This window comes from Oratosquilla oratoria, chromosome 6 (assembly GCF_046742065.1).
Source record: "Oratosquilla oratoria isolate Oo_2021 chromosome 6, ASM4674206v1, whole genome shotgun sequence".
Classification (NCBI taxonomy): Eukaryota; Metazoa; Arthropoda; class Malacostraca; order Stomatopoda; family Squillidae; genus Oratosquilla; species Oratosquilla oratoria.
The window spans coordinates 64,913,616-64,934,826 of NC_134782.1; the positions used below are offsets into that span (position 1 = coordinate 64,913,616).

The 21,211-nt window shown below is 41.5% G+C and overlaps 1 protein-coding gene across 3 annotated transcripts; it reads left to right on the forward strand.

Annotated features, from left to right (window-relative positions):
- The first annotated feature begins 8,441 nt into the window (after nucleotides 1–8,441).
- LOC143026200 (apolipoprotein D-like) lies at nucleotides 8,442–19,213 on the forward strand. 3 transcript variants are annotated; one of them, XM_076186221.1, is made up of 6 exons: nucleotides 8,442–8,546; nucleotides 13,529–13,988; nucleotides 15,969–16,105; nucleotides 16,726–16,823; nucleotides 17,065–17,157; nucleotides 17,850–19,213. In XM_076186221.1, exons 2-6 carry the CDS (start codon nucleotides 13,860–13,862, stop codon nucleotides 18,002–18,004), a joined length of 612 nt encoding a protein of 203 aa, XP_076042336.1. In that variant the 5' UTR covers nucleotides 8,442–8,546; nucleotides 13,529–13,859; the 3' UTR covers nucleotides 18,005–19,213. The 3 variants fall into 3 exon arrangements, with proteins under 3 accessions (XP_076042336.1, XP_076042335.1, XP_076042337.1); XM_076186220.1 differs by having other exon boundaries at nucleotides 8,448–8,546; nucleotides 13,532–13,988; XM_076186222.1 differs by having other exon boundaries at nucleotides 8,448–8,546; nucleotides 13,532–13,988; nucleotides 17,101–17,157.
- Nucleotides 19,214–21,211: the final 1,998 nt, after the last annotated feature.

Genomic DNA, 21,211 nt, shown 5'->3' on the forward strand with positions numbered 1-21,211 from the left:
CAGCTAGCGAATACCTGTGAAATTTATATTTCCGAATAATGACAAGTGATTGTGTTTTTTTTTTTTATAATTGCATACGTTACAATTGTATACAGTTACAGATATAAGATAAAGTGTAGTGCTCTATTAACTTAGAATCAAAACAGTATTCTGTTACTTTACTGAAAAGGTAGGAGTAATAGTATAAGGTAAGCAGAGTAAGCTTCGTGTATTTAGTTTATTTAGAGACCTTTTGGTTTCTTTTGTTGATTTATATTTTTTCTTTGCCATTTGTATTGCTGAAAGAGGAGCGAAATTGCTTGTGAAGGTTGTGTGAACCTGGAGGATCGACTCAGAATGTGTGAGGAGGAAATTCGTCTTCTCAAGAGTGCGCTCTGTGAAAAGAGTGAATACTCCCCACAACCCAAAAAGCGTTCCACTTCTTCCCCTTCTGTCACTGCCGTGAGCGAGTGGCGCTCCGTGGGGTCCCGTTTGTCGAGCCCGCGTTTGGTAAGCGGGTGCCCTGCGGAGCAACTGCTGGCTCTAGCCAATCGTTTTGCTCTGCTGGAGAATGAAGAGGCTGAAAATCAGGAGTTCTTGGTGGTGGGGGACTCCATGGTGCGAGGCTATGACGACATCCTACAGCGGAAGACCAAACAATTTTGCAAGCTTGCATGTCAACCGGGCCGTGGGATCGCCGATTGTACTCAGACCATCAGGGAGCAAAGACGGACGAACACGGTTACGATTGTTCATACGGGAAGTAACGATGTGGGTAGGGTGAGATCAGAGGAACTTGTTCGGAATTACAAGGTCCTCCTTCAGGAGATGAAGGAATGTGGGAGCCGTCACGTAGTCTGTGGGATCCTTCCGAGGATCTATGCAGGCTCGTGTTGGAACAGTAGAGCCATAGGGATCAATGAGAGGATATCACGATTGTGCACGCAACTGGGATACCACTTTCTTGATCCTTGGTATCTCTTTTCTAGTCGTCATGACCTTTATGCTTCTAATGGAATACACCTTACACGCAGAAGCAAAGATGTTCTTACATAACTCATTGTCAGAATTTGTAATGAACTAGTTCATTTTGGGGGGTAGAAACTTAAATGGAAGAGGAAATAGAGTATTCTGGGAAAAACAGAGTAGAGGATAACAATAATGTAGAGCAATATGTCAGTCCAGGCCAAACTATCATTCTAGGATATATTGTTGATAGAGGACGAAATATTACATTAGGTTGTAATGTCAAAGGACAATATATCACGATGGGATATAATGATAGTGGAGGACAAAATGTCACGATGGGATGTAAAGACAGTGGAGGACAAAGGATCACGATGGGATGTAATCATAGTGAAGGACAAAATATCACGATGAGATGTAATGATAGTGGAGGACAAAATATTACGGTAGGATATGTCAGTGGAGGACAAAATATAATTTTAGGAAGGGATGCCGGACAGAATGTCAATGAAGGACAAAATATCACGATGGGATATAATGACAGTAGAGGACAAAAGATCACGATGGGATGTAATGATAGTGGAGGACAAAATATCACGGTAGGATATAATGTCACAGGGGGACAAAATATCATTTTAGGAAGGGATGCCGGACAGAATGTCAATGAACGAGGGGAGTCCGATGTTAAACGCGGTGACGTAGGGGGGCAAAGTGCAGAAAGGAGATCGGATGACCGTGAGTGACCAGATGTCCGTGATGGGGGAAATGTTAACATTGACGGGAGAAATATTAATTAGGCATTGAATGTCAATGAAGTCCCAAATATCAATATAGAGCAAGGTGTCAATAGAAAATAAAATTATAATGTAAGGCATGATATTGAAACTCAAAACGTGTCAAAAAGAAATAATCTCGAGTCTCTTAAAACCATGTACTTTAATGCTCGTAGTATTAAGAACAAATTCCAAGAAATACAGGCGTATGCCAAAAGCGAAAATCACAATATGATAGGAATAACCGAGACATGGTTAAATGGTAGAATTTAAAGCTGAATTTAACATTTCGGGATTTAAACACTTTCATCAGGATAGAAACCGCAAGAAAGGTGAGGGTGTTCTATTGTACGTTAAAAATAATGTCCATGCTTGTGTTCTAGAGAAAGTGAAACAGGATGCATATGATAGTTTGTGGGTAAAATTAACCCAAACAAATGGACAAAAAATTAATGTAGGTGTAATATATAGGCCAAAGATATTATCATTAGCAGACGACAAACTGTTATTTCAAGAACTGTCTAGTTTCTGCAACCGGTATTTATTGATGATGGTGATTTCGATTTCCCTGATATTAATTGGATGACACTTGAACATGGCCATATAGGTAGTCGCTTGATTGATTTTTTTTTTTGACAATTACTTTGTTCAGTATATAAAAGAGCCCACAAGATATGGAAACTTACTCGATCTATTGATCACTAGCAGCGAAAGCATGATAACCGATGTAGAAGTCGGTGAAACTGTTGCAAATAGTGATCATAATTTAGTTAGATTCAAACTACCAAAACATTTTAGAATAGATACTTGTGTTTCTAAAATACTCGATTTCAGTAAAGCTCAGTTCATAGGACTAGGCTACGTCAGGAGCTCCAGCTTACAAATTGAGAGGCAATATTAAGCAAAATACCTTTAGATCAGATGTGGCAAATATTTCAAAATACGCTTACTAAGATGATTCATACTTACATTCCATTTAAGGAAAGACGTCCCCCAAATCAGGCTCACCCAAAATGGCTTGTCGAAAAAACTGAAAAAAAAGTATTGCTAAAAAGAGACAGGCTTATAAGAAATACAAGTGTTCGTGTGCATCTAATGACTATCAAAGTTATGTATTAATGCAGAGAGATTTTTTGTTGGAGCAATGATCAACCAAGGAAGATGAGTTTTCAGTTGTCCACATTTGATCTTTTTCATCATTGGAAAGAAAGATACGTCGATGGAGACAGAAAGCATAAAATGTTATTTGTCCTGGTACGCAATTGTCTGGGACACAATCGTCCGGGACCCAGTTGTCCAGGATGCAACTGTTCGTCCACCTCCCTCTCCCTCTTCCTATTCTCTCTCCTCCATTTCTTACTACTACTGCATCTCTCTTTTTTTTTTTTTTTTTTTTTACATGTTCTTATTTCTATCTCCTTTTTCCTCCTCCACTGGTTTGTTCGCTTTATTTCCCTCCTCCTCCTCTTTCTTATCTTTCTCTTTCGGTTCTCTCTTCTATTTCTCTTTTTCTTTTCTTTCCTTCCCCTACTCCACACTGTCGGCCTCTCCCTCTCCCTCCCACTCCCGCTACAGACCCAAGCCGATGTGGCTGAAGGAAATATAACACCATCCTTAGCCCCGCCCCCTCTCCAAAGGTTCCTGACCTGTGAGGGGGTTGCATACTCTGATAACCTGCATTCAGCTCCGCCTCTTCACAGTCATTCTGCTCCTCGTCCCACTCTTCCTCCTTGCCCTTCTCCATCCTCCTGCTAGAATTCTTTTCTAGATGCTATCTAGTCGGTCGCTGCATCCGCACTTGAACCCCATCCCTTGCCTACCATCTGTAGGCAAGGGATGGGGTTCCGTCTTGTCATTTCCACTCTCTCCTAATCCATTTGCAAAGACGCACAAAAAGCACCCAGGTGACTGCTTATAGAACGAATAAGAAAGGAGACAGAGCCTCGATCTACTTCAGGGGTAGAATCCAACACCCTTGATGATTAAAAAAAAAAAGTATATAATTCATTCCTCTAGGTGGAGAATTCTCTAACTTAAAGATGTTGCGAATAAAGTTCTGTCCACAATACGTAGATCATGGGCTGATTTTAATCTACTACATACAAATCAACACGTGACACAATGACTAGGGGGCTCAGGTCAGTGTATTTCATCAAAGGATGAAGTATGGCTCAACGTGTTTGTGTAATTCGACAACAGTCCAACACACTCTTTTTCAGTGAGGGAATATCCTCGTTGGGCTGGCGTCAACTTCTCACCACGATAGTCAGTGGTATAACGTGCTCCGTCTACCTCTTACTATAGCACAACTCCCAGGGCGACATGACTGTCATGCTGGAGTAGGGAAGTGGCCTTGCATCCACCCTAGGACGTAGATGACTGCCTATTTATTTTTCCGGTAGAGACGGACAAAGGTGATATATTATCAAAATTGAATAAGGTAGTTAGGAATATTCGTTTCATTATTGAGGTCGAGTCTCACGGCCGCCTACCTTTTCTAGACTCAGAAATAATCAGAAACTGTGAAAAAAGCTCTTTTCAGAGTCTACAGAAAGCCCACAAATAAAGACGATATAATACAATACTACAGCGCACATGACGAGAGAACAAAAACAGTAGTGGTAATAGGTTTCTTCATCAGAGCACTGAGATTTTGCAGTCAGGAGTTCCTCGAGGGAAAAATCTCACTCATTAAACCCATTTTTAGGAAATTATGCTATCCAGAGGCCTTTTTTGTCTACCTCTCTCAAGAAAACACAAATTACACTGTACAACAACTTTCAGGATTAAGAAGAAAACATAGTTCTCATGTGCGTTTTATTATGAAGTTCAGTGTGCTGAATTCAAATTTGATAACAAAAATTTCATGCCACGTCACAATTTTTTGTAAATCGCTGTTTTAATAATTATGCAATTAATAGAGATTTCCAAGGTTCCATAAATGTATTTTGCTCCCAAAGTCAGATTAAATGTCTTCATTGTATTTATTTAATTAATATATAATGAATCGGCATGTTTGTTAGCTTTATATGATGTATTAACCTACAATCTATTATTTACTTATTCTTTTATAAGACGTCTCAGGCGTGTCACGCTTCAGGTTCCAACAGAAGTCAGCCAGCATAGCAGGGCTCCATTTTCCCTTGTACCTGTTTTCCATTGACGCTATATCTTGATGGAACCTCTCTCCATGTTCATCACTCACATCTGCTGCATTCTCTGGGAAGAAGGACAGATGAGAATGAAGAAAGTGTATCTTCAGTGACATATTGCATCCGAGATCTTGGTAGCATTTGATTAGCCTCTCCACTTTACGCTCTCGCTGGGACTCTTGGTGCTTTCCCAGAAGCCCTTTGCATACATCTTTGAATGCATGCCAGGCCGCTAGCTCAGGTTCATCCATTGTCACCTCAAAGTCCTCATCATTTATAAGCTTGCGAATCTGAGGGCCTACAAATATACCCTCTTTAATCTTGGCATCACTAATTTTAGGGAAGATCCCTTTGAGATACTGGAAACATGGCTTGTTATGTTGCAGTGCTTTGGTAAATTGCTTCATTAGGCCTAGTTTTATATGCAGTGGTGGCAAAATGATTTTCTCCTTCTTAACTAGTGGCTCATGAATTACATTATGGCATCCAAGCGTCATAGATTCCCGAGATGGCCATTCTGAGCGTATATAATGTTCTGATCTGGCCCTACTGTCCCACTTGCAAAGAAAGCACATAAATTTGGTGTATCCAGTTTGTAGCCCATTAAGTATGGCTACTACTTTCAAGTCTGCACAAATTAACCACTCATGCTCTTTGTAACTTATGCGGTCTAGAATAAAAGCAAGGTTCTCATATGTCTCTCTTAAAATGACTGAGTAAGCAACTGGAACTGAAGGCATGGTGTTCTCAATGTGCAACAGAACTGCTTTTATGCTGTAAAGGGATCCATCTATGAATAGCCTCCACTCATTGGGTTCATAGGACAGCTCAAGGGCACTGAATAGGCCTCTGATATCATTACAATAAGTCAAGTTGTTTTCCAAAGTGAAGAAATCCTGTAGATTTGCAGAACGCTTCCTAAATACTGTAATTCGAGCTTCTTCATCCAACAGGTGCCATTGTTGCAAACGTGAGGCCAGGAGTTCACTCTGTTGCTTAGTAAGTGTTAGATCACGAACTAGATCATTGAGTTCTGGTTGGGTGATGAGGTGTGGTTTCTTATCAGATTCAAGTTGTGTCGTATACGTTGCATCTTGAGATTCTGAATCGTCTGAGTTGCTCGTGTCATCGCTTCGTAGTTCAGAGGGCGGCTGTGGTACAGGAATATCACTTGAATGTAGAACTGGGCGAATAGCAGACTGAAGATCTGGATACACGATAGATTTCTTGCCTTTTCTGTTGCGACATGCAGGAAAATAAAATAAAATCAGACTAAAAATGGATACTATTGGTTGTGATCACGTGCAAAAATAGTGGAAGTGCAACTTATTATGTATTTCGATCTTTTTTATTGATACATCTCTTGAAAATATATATAAAAACAGTAAAAAATAAACACTGAACACCCACCTTTAATATCCGTTAAGCAGAAGTAGCAATCTGTTGAGTGGTCCTTTGGCTCCCTCCAGACCATTGGTACGCCAAACATGAGGCCAGTCCCTTTGCCTTTCACCCAGGCAGAAAGGGAACTTGTACACCTGACACAACATATGTGAGGTGCCCAGCTTTTGTCCTGGTCACCCACTTTACATCCAAAGTACAGCTCATAAAGTTTCTTTACACGTTGAGTCAACTGTCTCTTGTATTGCCTTAATGTAACTGATCCACATATATAACAAAACTTGTCTGGCGAATTCTTGCATTCTCTAGGCATCTTAACTCTGTATCCTGTTAAGAAAAAAACACATAGCTATGTGAAAAATTATATAAATGGTAAAAGCAACAAAAAATACCGTTCAGATAGACATTGCGGGCACTGCTATTTACGAAGAACTGGAGGGTCACAGAAAGAAACGGATGTTATATTCGTGATCTACGCAAAAAATAACTCTAGAAAAGGATAGTCTCATTTCCGTTTTTTTTTGTTTTTTTCATTGTTATACAGTGTTATCAGACGACGTAAGAACCCGGTCAAACGGGACTCACAATAATTAATTGTTCCGGGATTTAGTCTCACTCACTCACTGGGAGCCGCATTATGGCCGCTTGGTCTGGAAATTATTAATGACACAATTAAGAAAATAAGACCAAATCTCACACATAGCGATATCAGTTTTAAGAAACCTACCCGTAAGAAAGGTAGATTTCTCAAAACTGATATACAACCAATACAACCAATATAGAGGCCTTGCGATGGGGAGCCCTCTCAGTACTGTTTTAGCATCCCTTTATATGGAGGTTTTAGAGAGAGATCATTTTGTAAGAATAATGGGTCGAAACACCACCTGGTTTCGTTGTGTGCATGATGTCTTAGTCGTTGCCCCCAAGAACACCAATTTGGACAACAAATTGAGGAGGTTAAATAGTGTCGAACGAAACATCCAGTTCACTGTGGAACACGAGGCAGATAACAAATTGGCCTTCCTCGACACCGTCATCTGGAGGAAAGATAACAAAACCGCATTCTCGGTTCATGGAAAAAGTACCAATTAAGACGACATCATTCACTACTAATTATGTTTATGAATATGAGTCATTACTTCGTCATTCACTGTATGAATTCTTGCTTTGCAAGATCTCTATACTCATCTCCAAAACGTTTTTGAGTTTTCCTTGTTTTTCTTATGAAAGTTACACCTCAACTTCTTCATCAGCTTGAAATGTGTATTTACGTAACCCAGGTAGTATCTAAAATTAAAAAGGAATAAAAGAGTCAAAAGTATTTAATTTTTTATATTTCTATAAAATACACTAATAGAGTAACATTACTGAAACATATATGAACAATAATCATTGTTAGAGTAACTAGGAGAGTAACATTATTGAAACAAATATGAACAGTAATTATTGTCTGAAAGTTTCTCTTCTTCTGTCGTTATTTTGCATATATATATGTATATATATATGTATATATATATATATATATATATATATATATATATATATATGTATATATATGCCGCAACAAATGGAAAATGAAAAAACGGTGATCAAACATTTTCGTCTATTCAGAAGATGGCTTAATAAAAAAAATCGTTTGGTCACCGTTTTTTTTTTTTTCAGTACTTTCGGCTGATTTAGTTTATCACGTGTTTATGTGATTGATTTGCATGTATATATATACAGAGATAGGTAATAGATAGATAGAGAGTAAAGATAGAGAAAGAGAAAATAGGGGCAAAGAAGAGGGAATAGGGAGAGAGAAAAGGGAGGGAGAGGTAGAGGAGAAGGGATAGGGAAAAGGGAGGACGTCGGCAAGCGAGAAGGGGAGGAAGGGGAGGAAGAAGAAGAGAAGGAGGATCAAGAGAATCAATGAGACGAAGAGAGAAAGGAAAAGGAAAGAAAACGAGAAAATGCAGTGAAAAATAGTAAAAAGAGATAAGAGGAGGAGGAGGAGGAGGAAGGGTAGGAGGGAGTAGGAGTGGAGTACGAGGAGAAAGAAGAGTAAGAAGAGGAGGAGGGACTGGGAATGGGTGAGGATGAAAAGGAGCGCGATGGAGGTGGAGGGGGAGTAGAAGGAGTAGGAAGTTATTTGCTTAAAACAGGGTTGAGGGCATGCTTCCTGTCATTCCTTCTCGCTGTAGAAGAGGACGTGGATGAATCTCTTTCCTTCCTAACACACTCTGGTGATGTCGCAGTAAGAAGGCTACGCTTTTCTCCTTGCAAAGGCTTTCAGGTGAGTCAAACACCGTTCGTTTTTTCATTAGCTTGGGTGTCGTCATCGTGTATAGCGTGTGGCCTGAAGATGTTTTAAGTTATTTTGTGTCCTAGTGCTTTCTGTGTCCTAGTGATTTATCAGTCGATCATGGAAGAGCATACACTCGGGAGTGAGGCGCTCCACGTACTCGGAGTAGCCAATCCCCACGGTATCTCCTAGCAAGTCCCCGTGCAAACATCCTCGTCATTCCAAACAGCTCTCAGGAGGATCGGTGGATTTGCCATAGCTATGAGTTCTGTGGACGTCCCTTTCGTTTCTTCTACCGAGGCCTGTCTTGTGGAGATAAATCTGTGAATGGCATCAAGATCATGGTCTCTGGTTTGATGATTAGTCATTCTGCGACACTCCATGATTCTCCGAAGGCATTTGTTTCCATAGACATTGACACGCCTCTTCATGTCAATGTCCAATGTCCATATTTCACAACCATACACAAAGACAAGGAACACAAGTGACGTGAGGATTCAGATCTTAATTATCTTTCATGAATTTCAATAACGATACGTACTCTGGTTCAGTGTGTCCAAAACACTATGGACGATGTCACTTATCTGAAAGACATCCTGACATGACCCACCAGTGTTATGTACTACACTACTGAGGTATGTGAATCTTTCCGAGACCTCGTTGTCCTCGCCACATGCATGGGCAGACCTAACTGTCACCCAGAAATCCTTGAAACACGTGGAGACCTGGAATTCAGGTGGTCTTTCCTCTCTGTGCCGTGACTTCAAGGCTACAACCAGGACCTCCAATGACTGTAATAATTGCAGTATAGTCGGCAAAGACAAGGTCAGTGACCTTGGTATTGCCGATAGATGCTTCACCATGACATTGATCGATGACCTGCTCAATGCCAAGTCCATGCAGGTGTTGAAAAGTAATAGGGCAGGGACGCACCCTTTCCTCATTCCCGAGTTAAGAGGAAAGAACTCGGCACACTTCCTTCACATTAACAACATTCTCCATCACAGAGTATAAACCAAACACCAAACCAGTAATCCTAACAGAAATCCCACGGAATACAGCAAAAACCAGTAAAATAAAAACATTATCCAGAAACCACATCTCGGATAACCGCAAGTAAATATCAAACTCTGGAGCGCAATACGTCTTACATTATTAATGTTTATAAGCAACGACTTGCAATAAAGTGATCTATCGATCAGTATTAAACAGGTCTAGCTCAAACTAATTTTAGGAAGACAACAGACAATTTCTATGACAAAAATGACGGTGGTGGGAGAGGAAAATGGAGAAGAAATAAGAAAAGATGAGGTGCAGGTAAGGCACTTGGGTTAGATGGGTACAATGCGGAGTGTCTGAAGAAGGGAGGTACAGTATAAGTGTAAATGGCTAGTGAGGTTGTTTAATGTGTTTCTAAGGGAGGGTAAAATACAAGGGAAAAGGAGACAAATATGAGTGTAGTAGTTTGAGAGGGATCAGTTTTTTGAGCGTAGTTAGGAAGGTTTATGGGAGGTTTTTAATTGAGAGTATTAGGAGAGGGACAGAGGGATTAATTGGTGAGGAACAGTGTGAGTTTAGGAAAGGTAGGGGTTGCGTGGATCAGATTTTTGCGGTAAGATAGATAGGTAGGTAAGTAACGTTATGAATCACTACTGTCTAATAGGTCTGAGGATTCCTCCTCGTGTGTGGGGAACGCCCTTCTTACGTTCTTATTTTCGTACACTGAGAGGTTTCCCTCTTGTTTGATCCTGTCTGTGTGGACACAGAACTCCCGGGCTGAGTGGATATACTTAATTTGGTAGACGAAGTCGTTAACCCTTTTAATTACCCAGTAAGGGCCTTGGTACAGAAGCTTGAGTTTCTTCGCCACCCCTTGCCTAGGTCTGGTGGTGACGTATACTCTGTCACCAAGGGCGAGCTGTTTTATTATTGCCCTTGGTCTCCTTGTGTGCCTGTCTACTGTCGTAGCCTAGGGGAACTTTTGACATCTATCAAAACAAGAATTGGCCAATGCCATTGTCTCGGCCGCCAAATTATCAGTATTGAACCAAGGAGCGCTTGGCTTTGTGAACTCAGTCATAGGTAGAGCGGGGTCACGGTGAAAGAGTAGAAAATGAGGGGAATCTCACAGGACTCTGTGGTAAGCCGAGTTGTAGGCCAATACCGCCAGAGGGAGCATTTGATCCCAACCTGTCTGGTTGTCCTGGACAAGGGACAGTAGGATTTTTAATGATGGTCCCATTTACCCTCTCAACTATTTCGTTGCTCGATGGGTGATACGGTGTTATAGTGTAGTGTCTAATGTTCGTCATTTCCAACACCGCCTTGAATATTTCGTTAATTAATTTCCCTTCCCTTCCTGAGATCACCTGCTTAAGAGTGCCATGTATGGATAGTACATGTGTGATGAAAGCCCGAGCTAATGTGCGCGCATCTTTGAAACCGATGGACACAGCGACTAAGAAACCAACTAGGACATCGACCACTGTGAGTATATACTTCGCACCGTCTAAAATGGTGGTTAATGGACCTATGAGATCAATGTGCACCCTCTCGAACGGACTTTTCACTTCAGGAAACTGCCTGAGTGCAGCTGGGAGATCATATGAGGGCTTGCATGTTATGGAAACTTTGCAATTCTTTACAAATGCCTTTATATCTTCCGATATCTTACGCCAAACGACGAAGTTTTGCAGCGGGTCAAGAGTGACTTGGACCACTATGATCAGCCATAGGAAGACAACGGGCAATACGTAATGCTGCTGTCATGGGTCCCTCAGGGCATACCAGGCGGAGATCCTCCAACTGGTATGCATTTCTGCGTGAGTGCTATAAAAGTCCGTCCGGTAGGAGCCGAAACTCCTTGATTGGTACTCTTAAGCGTGGAATCTTTAGCTAAATGTCGTAGCCCCCTTGAGATACTCTTTAATTTGACCCTAATTAGGGTGTTCATCCTGTTCCTTCCGGATCATTAGCTGGTTCCCTGTGACATGATCCTCCTCATTGTTCGAGTTTCCCTGGCTACCCGTGGTTATGACTGTCAGTATAAACTCGTACGTAGGGTGGTCCGCCCCCCATATCCTAGAGAGCGCGTCAGCGATGATGATCAATCGCCTCGGGATATAATTGACTTCAAGTTCGAAATAGGCGGTTCGCCATTTGCCACCGGAGGATCCGAGTGTTCGTGCCTTTAGCAGCGAAGAGCCAGACCAAGGTCGATTTATTGTGAGACCGTAGACCACCTCTAACGCATCTCTCTCAACAATAGTAAACCGTCCCTCATGCTCATTAAGTGTGCGACTGAAATAGGAGAGCGGACGTCTCCTACCGTCTCCTTCCTCTTGCTGAAGCGCGCCTCCTATTGCCGAGGCACTGGAGTCAGTGTTAAGCAAAAAGGGTTTCCCAAAATTGGGGTAGGGGAGGACTACTGTGCTTGACAAATGGGTTTTAAGGGACTCAAACGCGTGCACCTGAGCAGGTGTCCACGGGCAAAAGCTTGCGATCTTTGTGTTTCCTAGCTACGTCACCCTTCGTCATATCTACTAGAGGTCATAAAATCTCGGCAAAGTTTAGGATAAATTTCCTGTAATATCCCGCTAATCCCCAGAAGGAAAGCAGCTCTTTCTGACACACTGGCTGTGGGAAATCCTTGATGGTTCGTACCTTCTCTGGTTGAGGCTTGATCCCATCCTGGGATAAGACATGCCCCAGGTAAGCAAATTCTTTCCGAAAGAAGTGACACTTCTCCAGCCTCAAAGAGAGGCTTGCCTCTTATAATCTTTGAAGGATTTCCTTAAGGTTCTTGGGGTGGTCGTCCAAAGTGGTTCCCAGAACAATGACATCGTCCATGTACACATCGCACTAACTCCTAACAGCCCAGTCAGTACCTGATTCATCACCCTTTAAAAACATGATGGAGCGTCTTTTAGCTCAAAGAGAAGAGATGTAATCTCATAGTGACCCTCGGGCGTCGAGAACGCAGTTTTCTCGCAGCTTCTCTCCACCAGCCGGACCTGGAGATACCCCTGCTTAAGGTCTAATAATGAAAAGATGATGCTGGTTCCAAGACTCCGTAACATCAAATCGAAATGGGGAAGAGGGAACCCATCACACACACACACACACACACACACACACACACACACACACACACACACATACGCACAAATACGCACACACACACACACACTTGCTGACCGCTATCTTCAGAACCTGAGGTAGTTTGCGGTCACCCTAGTTAAACATCCTCGGCATCGGAACCTGCTACCTCTACAGGTACCACAACCACGGCTACAGGTGTCTCATGTGTAGTTTGTGTTTGTGTTGGTTGAGCGGACGAATGTTGGAAGCTAAGTGTAGTTACTCAGAGGTTCTGAAGTCGCTTCATTGCAAACCTGTGATCAATTAGACTGCGGCATTCTGAACCTTCTGATGGTCGTATTTGTTTGTGGGACATGTCATCTGGCTCAACCCAAAGAACTGGCATAGAAGCAGCCTGACCAAAGCTAAGTATAATTGATGCTTGGTGGAAAGTGTTGTGGTTTTTAATCTCTAACCATTCCCAGCACAACATTAGCCCTTGCTCCATGTCTGTTTTTATGGCGAGGATGCTCAGGCTCTAATATGTATTATATCTAAACAGTGGGAGAAGTCACTTGTTGCCAGGCTGGACTCGATGAAATCGAGTGAAGTCAGCTGGCTGCTGCAGCTACAGCTGTTGTAACTGTTGACGTTACTGTTTCTTGGACTATGATCCTCTTTGATGAAGGGAGTATTTGGAAATATATTTCTGTGCCCATGGTTGATTGTTTTATCAATATATATACGGGTTCTAAAGTGAGAGTAATTAGTTAAATTTAGGATGCTCTTCACCATAAGAATTTTATTTTAATAATATTCAATTTAGCTCGGAGAGGCTATTCCACACTCTTCCATTAAAAAAAAAAGACTAACCCATTTTTTGTTTCTTCCAGTAGGAAAGGATTCCATCAGTCAGGGGTACCACCAGGGACCTTGGTTACTCACACAACGTACGGCAGAGTGACACAAAAACCCATTTGCTTTTAAGGCCCTGCAGTTCCTTTTAAAGCTTCTGGTGTGTGCACGGACAGGAGGTGGGGCTCGGGATTAAATCCACGAATACGTCCGGAGAGTGCTAATAAGGCCACTAAAGCTCTTTGGGTCCTACTAAGGTCCATCAAATCTTACAAGGATAAGCAAGTCGCAGAAGAAGTCCTATAAACAACAAAGTCCTCTTCAAGACTCCCGCGTGCTACAAAGGACCTGGAGAACCCATCCATCATTATGGTGTGGCGACACGTCTTGGTGTGCATGGTTTTACTGGTTCTCTCGGGCCTTTTCACCGAGGCACAGAATCTCCGATGGGGGTTATGTCCCTTACGGCCTCCTGTAGAGAATTTTGATGTTACTTGTGTAAGTTCACTTTTTTGTTTGGATTTAGTGACTAGTACGACTTTACAAAATAAACTACAACAAAATTCGAATAAATACTTGCACGACATATATTACAAGACACTGGCTTTGCCATGGAAAGTTTTTAATTTTTGTTTTCTAACCCGATATAAGTCTTCATCTCTATGGTAAATCTCTGTTCTTTCAAGCACAATTGGACTAATTATCTAGTGATAAAAAATTAATGAAAACAAAATGTAAGTGAGTAACTGTATGATGAACATCACAAAACCTCAATTTTAGCAGGCTTTTTTCATTTCTTATTTACAACTTTATTTGTCCATTTATAGGCAAGATATTTGCCCTTTTATGTACTGTTGAAGAAATTCTCTATTGGGAAGCTTACGATATCATACCGTTTACTTCGATATTTCCCTACTAAAGAATTAGTTTCATGAACATTCTTAAGGCAGTAAGAAATTTTGTACAGACATGCATGAGATGACGAAAAGAGGGAAACATGGACCCCTGGGAGCACCTTATTAATTGAATAACACACTCGTCAACCGATTTCGACTTATGTCATTAGTAAGAGTTGGTGTTATCACCTGTTAATGGTTTGATTGGTCCCTAAGTCCGCCAGTCTTTTATGTGATTGGGTATTCGGCCACTGGTTGATTGGGGTGCCTGTTGGATGGATAGTTGGTCTATAAGCGTTCGTTTCTTCTTTTGTATTGTGTTGTGGTATGTCCCTAATGACAATTTCCGTCGACTGTGATACTCACGCTACATCTCCGTATCTCTTATTCATGTTGACTGTCGCCAAAATAAATGCCACTTCCGAGAGTTTCCTTGTCTGTCCATGTCTCGGGTCAGTGGAGCAGTCCATGCCCAGTCTAATAGATTTCATGTGAGATCCATGTTGACCACTATCGCAGTGGATGTGTTATGGTGTCTGAATTTTGTTTGTATTTCCTAATGTGTTCCTACAATCCTCTGGCTGTTTCGACCAGATAGACAGTGTGGAATGTTCCGCTTGAGGTTTGAGTATTCCAATCTGTCTGGTTGATAGTGAGTGGTCCTTTTCAGGACTACCAAGCCGTGTATCCACGTGCCACATGCTTAATGCTCTCAAGGTATCGTTGTAAATGGAAGTGCCGTTGGATAGTATGACGTATATGATGTCCCCTGTCCACGGTGTTTGTTCTCGAGATGGAGGTGGTCATTCAGTATCCCGATGAGTGAAATGCTTCCCTGAGTGCCCACAGCAACAACGTAAAGAGGGTTCCCCATATAGGGTTCTTCCTGAGAGTCATATGCAGGTGCAGCATAGGATTCTTACAATAACGATATTTTGAGAGGATTCGGCACAAGCCTAGTTGGTGCCTGTGGCATCAGCAGACTCGACTTGGATAAGGTGAATAGGTCAACTATCTCATTCCAAAACAGCATGATGTACCCCATCTCATGTGGAATTTTCTGTCTTCCCATTGTTAGAACGACTGATCCTAATCTCGTTAAATAAGGGTGTGCTGATAATATAATTCAGAGGCACCTGGTGAATGCTAACATTTCTCTTGGACTAATGTTAAATTGAAACTCTGTGTGGAAAAATCGAACTGCATATCTGATTTGGTCACGTAACAGTAGACCCGACAGATGCAGCACTTGTGGACAATCATGCGCAACCCGACTCGGCCAATTAGAGGTCAAGACACAGCACAGTTTAGCCAACAGGGTTCAAGTCTACCTGGGGGGAATTGTCAGAAACAGCTTACAAGGCTAAGACTATGATTCTGGTCTTGTGCTTTTACGTCGTCCGCGCCTGCCTACTGGCTGATTGATTGATTGTGGGGTTAAGGCACAAGAAAGAGGTGGTGGGAAGGCCGAATATCAGTTATATATAATTTGGTTAAAATAAGCTATTTTATCTAGGTCAGGTTGACCCCTGTATCATTCCGTGTGTTGATTATAATCAAAGTTATCTTTTTCCCCTGGCAGTTTATGGGCACCTGGTACGAGGTCTACCGGTCAAGGGGACTCCTTGATTTCACGAATAGGTGTGGAAGGATTATCTTTGCCCAAGAAGATACTGAGGATCCCATCCTTATACGATACACCTATAGGCCTACTAAACTGTAAGTCAAGGAAATCTAGCTGTTCCCTTTATATTTATATTGGTCTTCATGGATGTTCACCACTGAAGAGGTGGGGAACTCTCCCTTCCCTTGGCTGTGGCAAGCTGCTAAGAAATTGTTGCTCTTCTGGTAAAACATGATGCCTGAATGTGACGGGTTCTTCCCCTAAATGCTCTTTCGTATAGTGACAGCCGTGCTCTTTATTACATCAAATGTGTTGCAGTTGTGTATATAGTATCGGTTTACTAAGAAGCAGCTGGTGTATATACTTTGCATTGGTGTCATAAGTTGTTAATGAATGGAATAAACGTCATACAGCTGTAACAGAATGTAATGAGCTTTGAAGATTTAGGGGTAGATTTGATAAACACGTACCTATCCAATATGGTGTAACACCTACCAGTTAGTTTATCTACTTGCTTGTTTTGTGTTTTCTTGCTTCTTTATCGTTTTTATTCCCCATGCGACCTCGTTGTACTCTGTTTCAAAGAATCAGAGAGAAGAGAAGCATGCCATGAACGCTACTTTCTGGCGCGGAGCTATATAAAGACTACGCGCTTTCCTTCCATACATAAATGACGACCAACAGCATGACAATTGTACTTCTCCTCCACTCTCAGATTTGACTCGGAAACTACGGTCACCGCTACCATGGTTCAGGTCGACCCAGGTGTTGATGACGGAGTTTTCTCAGCCATATACCACCCTGCTTTAGCGAGTAAGTAGACATCCCGTGGTTCAAGTCTCCTTCATTTAGTCTTCCTAAATGCCTCAAATACACAGTCTCCTGTCCCCTTTCTTTATCATTATGTAATGGCATCCACTTTTGAGAAATGATTATACGAAGGAGTACAAAGTTGCAGCGCTGTCGTTCTAATATGCTGACTCTTTCCTTTTGGCTTGATGTCACATGAACTGATCTAACCTGACTGGAAATGCCACCACGTGAATAAACGCAGTTCAAATTGAAATTAATTTCTCTGTGGTCGAAATAGGGGACATTGACTTCGCCATATTAGTTAGCTGCCAAAACTACGGCTTCCTGCGTAAGGGTAAGTCATAACTCTTTCTTATATGAGTCATAATAATGATCACATGTTTGAATTGTATATATGGTGCATGTACTCTAGATGTATTTCTATACACACACACACACACACACACACACACACACACACACATACACACACACACACGCACACATATATACATATATATACATATAAATATATATATATGTATATATAAGTGTGTGTGTGTGTGTATGAGTGTGTATGTGTGTGTATGAGTGTGTATGTGTGTGTATGAGTGTGTATGTGTGTGTATGAGTGTGTATGTGCGTGTGTGTGTATGTGTGTGTAATGTATGTATATATGTATAAATGCACAAAAATGCACTCCTATTTTACAATATTTTGTGTAGAAAAGAAAAATAGCATGTTTCACTGTACATTTACTGTAAGATATTTTGAAGTGGTTTTGTATGGAAAATGTATGATTCAGTGCATGAAATGCAATGTCGCGGGAGTAGACTGCGCCAAAGCACCGGAGAAGGGCACCCGGGGAAGGCGCACCATTGCAACGCTATGTCTCTGTTATCATCTATTCTTTGCAAATGGCTGAAAGCCAGGTGAAAATCTAACATTCCTTTTAAAGTTCTAGGGACATTTTTAATCTAGGTAATTCACAATTTTTTCTGAAAGGAAGGTAACGCAGTCGTTAAATAAGACATTGCTTTGTTGCAGAGATTATATGGATCTTGTCGCGGAGCAGACCACCCACAGACGGGGAAATGGATGACATCAATGCCGCCATTGCAGCTCAAAATATCGACATAGATAAACTCGTACGGACTGACGGAGGCTGTCCACCGGAAGATGTTGAAATACCTTGTTTGTAAGACGTGAAAATCGTCATATCCGTGGATTCCGTATAGATTGTTATGAAAACCAGCCCATAATAAATGTATAAATTCATGTACACACACACTTACACACACACACACAGACACACACACACACACACATATATATATATATATATATATATATATATATATATATACATATATGTATATATATATAAATATTTTCTTGTTGACAGACGAGATTAAATAATATTGCTGTTTCTGCATTCTTTATCTTTTTGTTAAGAACTTCAATTTCTCTTGCCAATGTACGGTGTTGGACTGATAGCTAGTTTGCTGAGTAGCTGTCCGTATGAGGTTGCAACGTTTCGGTCTTCTCTGGAGACCATCTTCAGGCTAATTGTTTGGGTGGGTGTGTGTGTGATGTTTATATACTATTTTATTTCTGATTGTTTAGATGGTGTCGTGTGAAGCAATCATCCTGATTGGCTGCTACGTAGTCATCAGGAATCACCAGGAGAGGTGAGGTCAGGTCCGCTTGTGGGATGGGAGAATCTGGAGGTCTATACTGTGTATGTTCATGGTTGGTTTTAATTCTGCTATATAAATTGCTTCAATAAATGCTAATCTGCGGGAGTCTCTTTCTCTGTCTATTATTACTGTTCCTTCTTCTAAGTTTTGACGGGTGAGGGAAGTATTATGTTTGGTGTTATAGTGATTCTTTATGGATCCATGTTGTAGGTGGCAGGTCAAACGTCTTGTAAGATAAACAATGCAGAAATAGCAATATTATTTAATCTCGTCTGTCAACAAGAAAATATTCTTCCTGGATACACTAATATATAAATATATATATGTGTGTGTATATATATATATATATATATATGTGTGTGTGTGTGTGTGTGTGTGTGTGTGTGTGTGTGTGTGTGTGTGTGTGTGTGTGTGTGTGTGTGTGTGTGTGTGTGTGTTTGTGTGTATACATGAACATATATAAACACACAAACACACACACACACACACACACACACACATATATATACACACAACACACACACACACACACACACTCATATGAATTCTGGACTCTTACCCGGGAGGGTAATAGCTGTCGGTCAGGAGTCTAAATCGTGATCCAAATCGATCACGAATTGGAGGCAACCATATGATTTAGTATTGTATTCAATTTTACCCTGGAAACGGTCATGTGTAATGGCTGAAACAGGGGTCGATATAAAATTTAATAACACTTTGATGTCTTTTGTATGATCCTCCCGAAAAAAAAATATTTAGAGAAAGTTGGATAAATAATCTCTTAACATAACTGGTGGTAAATGTGTACAGAAAGTGAAAGTCGACATATTTCATTTGTTCTTGCGAGGAGGCGATCCCAGGAATGGAATCCACACGCTTGAAACGAGAAGTCCAATAAGGACAATTCGCGAAGGACAATTTCGTAAAGGAGAATTCCGTGAAGGACAAGTTCACGAAGGACAATCCCGCGAAGGACAATGTTGCGCCGACAATTTCACGAAGGACAATTCCGCGCCGACAACGCAGTGTATGGCAATTTAGTGCTAGGGCAATTCAACGCAAAGAAAAAAAAAACGTAACCCAGATGCATAATTTTCAATTAAAGTTTACGTAAATCTTTGTTTGTGACAATATAGTCAGTTTCAAGTCAGCACTCGCATTTACTTCGTGACCTCAGCTAGAGAGCTCGTTTTTTTTTTCAATCTGCCTCGTGACCTCAGCTAGAGAGCTCGTTTTCTGTACAGACACCAGCTAGCGAATACCTGTGAAATTTATCATCTCCGAATAGTGACAAGTGTTTGTGTTGTCTTTTTGTAATTGCATACGTTACAATTGTATACAGTTACAGATATAAGTTAAAGTGTAGTGCTCTATTAACTTAGAATCAAAACAGTATTCTGTTACTGTACTCTAAAGGTAGGAGTAATAGTATAAGGTAAGTAGAGTAAGCTTCGTGTATTTAGTTTATTTAAAGACCACTTCGGTTTCTTTTGTTGATTTATATTTTCTCTTTGCCATTTGTATTGCTGAAAGAGGAGCGAAATGGCTTGTGAAGGTTGTGTGAACCTGGAGAATCGACTCAGAATGTGTGAGGAGGAAATTCGTCTTCTCAAGAGTGCGCTCTGTGAAAAGAGTGAATCCTCCCCACAACCCAAAAAGCGTTCCACTTCTTCCCCTTCCGTCACTGCCGTGAGCGAGTGGCGCTCCGTGGGGTCCCGTTTGTCGAGCCCGCGTTCGGCAATCGGGTGCCCTGCGGAGCAACTGCTGGCTCTAGCCAATCGTTTTGTTCTGGTGGAGGATGAAGTGGCTGAAAATCAGGAGTTCTTGGTAGTGGGGGACTCCATGGTGCGAGCCTATGACGACATCCTACAGCGGAAGACCAAACGATGTTGCATGCTTGTATGTCAATCGGGTCGTGGGATCGCCGATTGTACTCAGACCATCAGGGAGCAAAGACGGACGAACACGGTTACGATTGTTCATACGGGAAGTAACGATGTAGGTAGGGTGAGATCAGAGGAACTTGTTCGGAATTACAAGGTCCTCCTTCAGGAGATGAAGGAACGTGGGAGCCGTCACGTAGTCTGTGGGATCCTCCCGAGGATCTACGCAGGCTCGTGTTGGAACAGTAGAGCCATAGGGATCAATGAGAGGATATCACGGTTGTGCACGCAACTGGGATACCACTTTCTTGATCCTTGGTATCTCTTTTCCAGGCGTCATGACCTTTATGCTTCTGATGGGATCCACCTTACCCGCAGAGGCAAAGATGTTCTTACAAACCTCATTGTGGGAGTTTGTAATGAACTAGTTCCTTTTTTGGGGTAGAAACCCAAAGGGAAGGGGAAATAGAGTGTACTGGGGAAAACAGAGTAGAGTATAGCATTAATGTAGAACAATATGCCAGTTTAGGACAAAATATAATTTTAGGATATAATGTCGGTAGAGGACGAATGTAATGTCAAAGGACAAAATGTCACGGTGGGATGTAATGATAGTGGAGGACAAAATGTTACGATGGGATGTAAGGACAGTGGAGGACAAATCATCACAATGTGATGTAATTATAGTGGAGGACAAAATATCACGATGGGATGTAATGATAGTGGAGGACAAAATATTACGGTAGGGTATGTCAGTGGAGGACAAAATATAATTTTAGGAAGGGATGCCGGATAGAATGTTAATGAAGGACAAAATATCACGATG

What these genes read in the sequence shown, in the direction of transcription:
- LOC143026200 (XM_076186221.1), top strand. Translation starts at nt 13,860, where the DNA reads ATGGTGTGGCGACACGTCTTGGTGTGCATGGTTTTACTGGTTCTCTCG. An exon ending in ATACCACCCTGCTTTAGCGA is followed by an intron (nt 16,824 to 17,064) that starts GTAAGTAGACAT and finishes GAATAAACGCAG; the next exon opens with TTCAAATTGAAATTAATTTC. An exon ending in CTACGGCTTCCTGCGTAAGG is followed by an intron (nt 17,158 to 17,849) that starts GTAAGTCATAAC and finishes GCTTTGTTGCAG; the next exon opens with AGATTATATGGATCTTGTCG.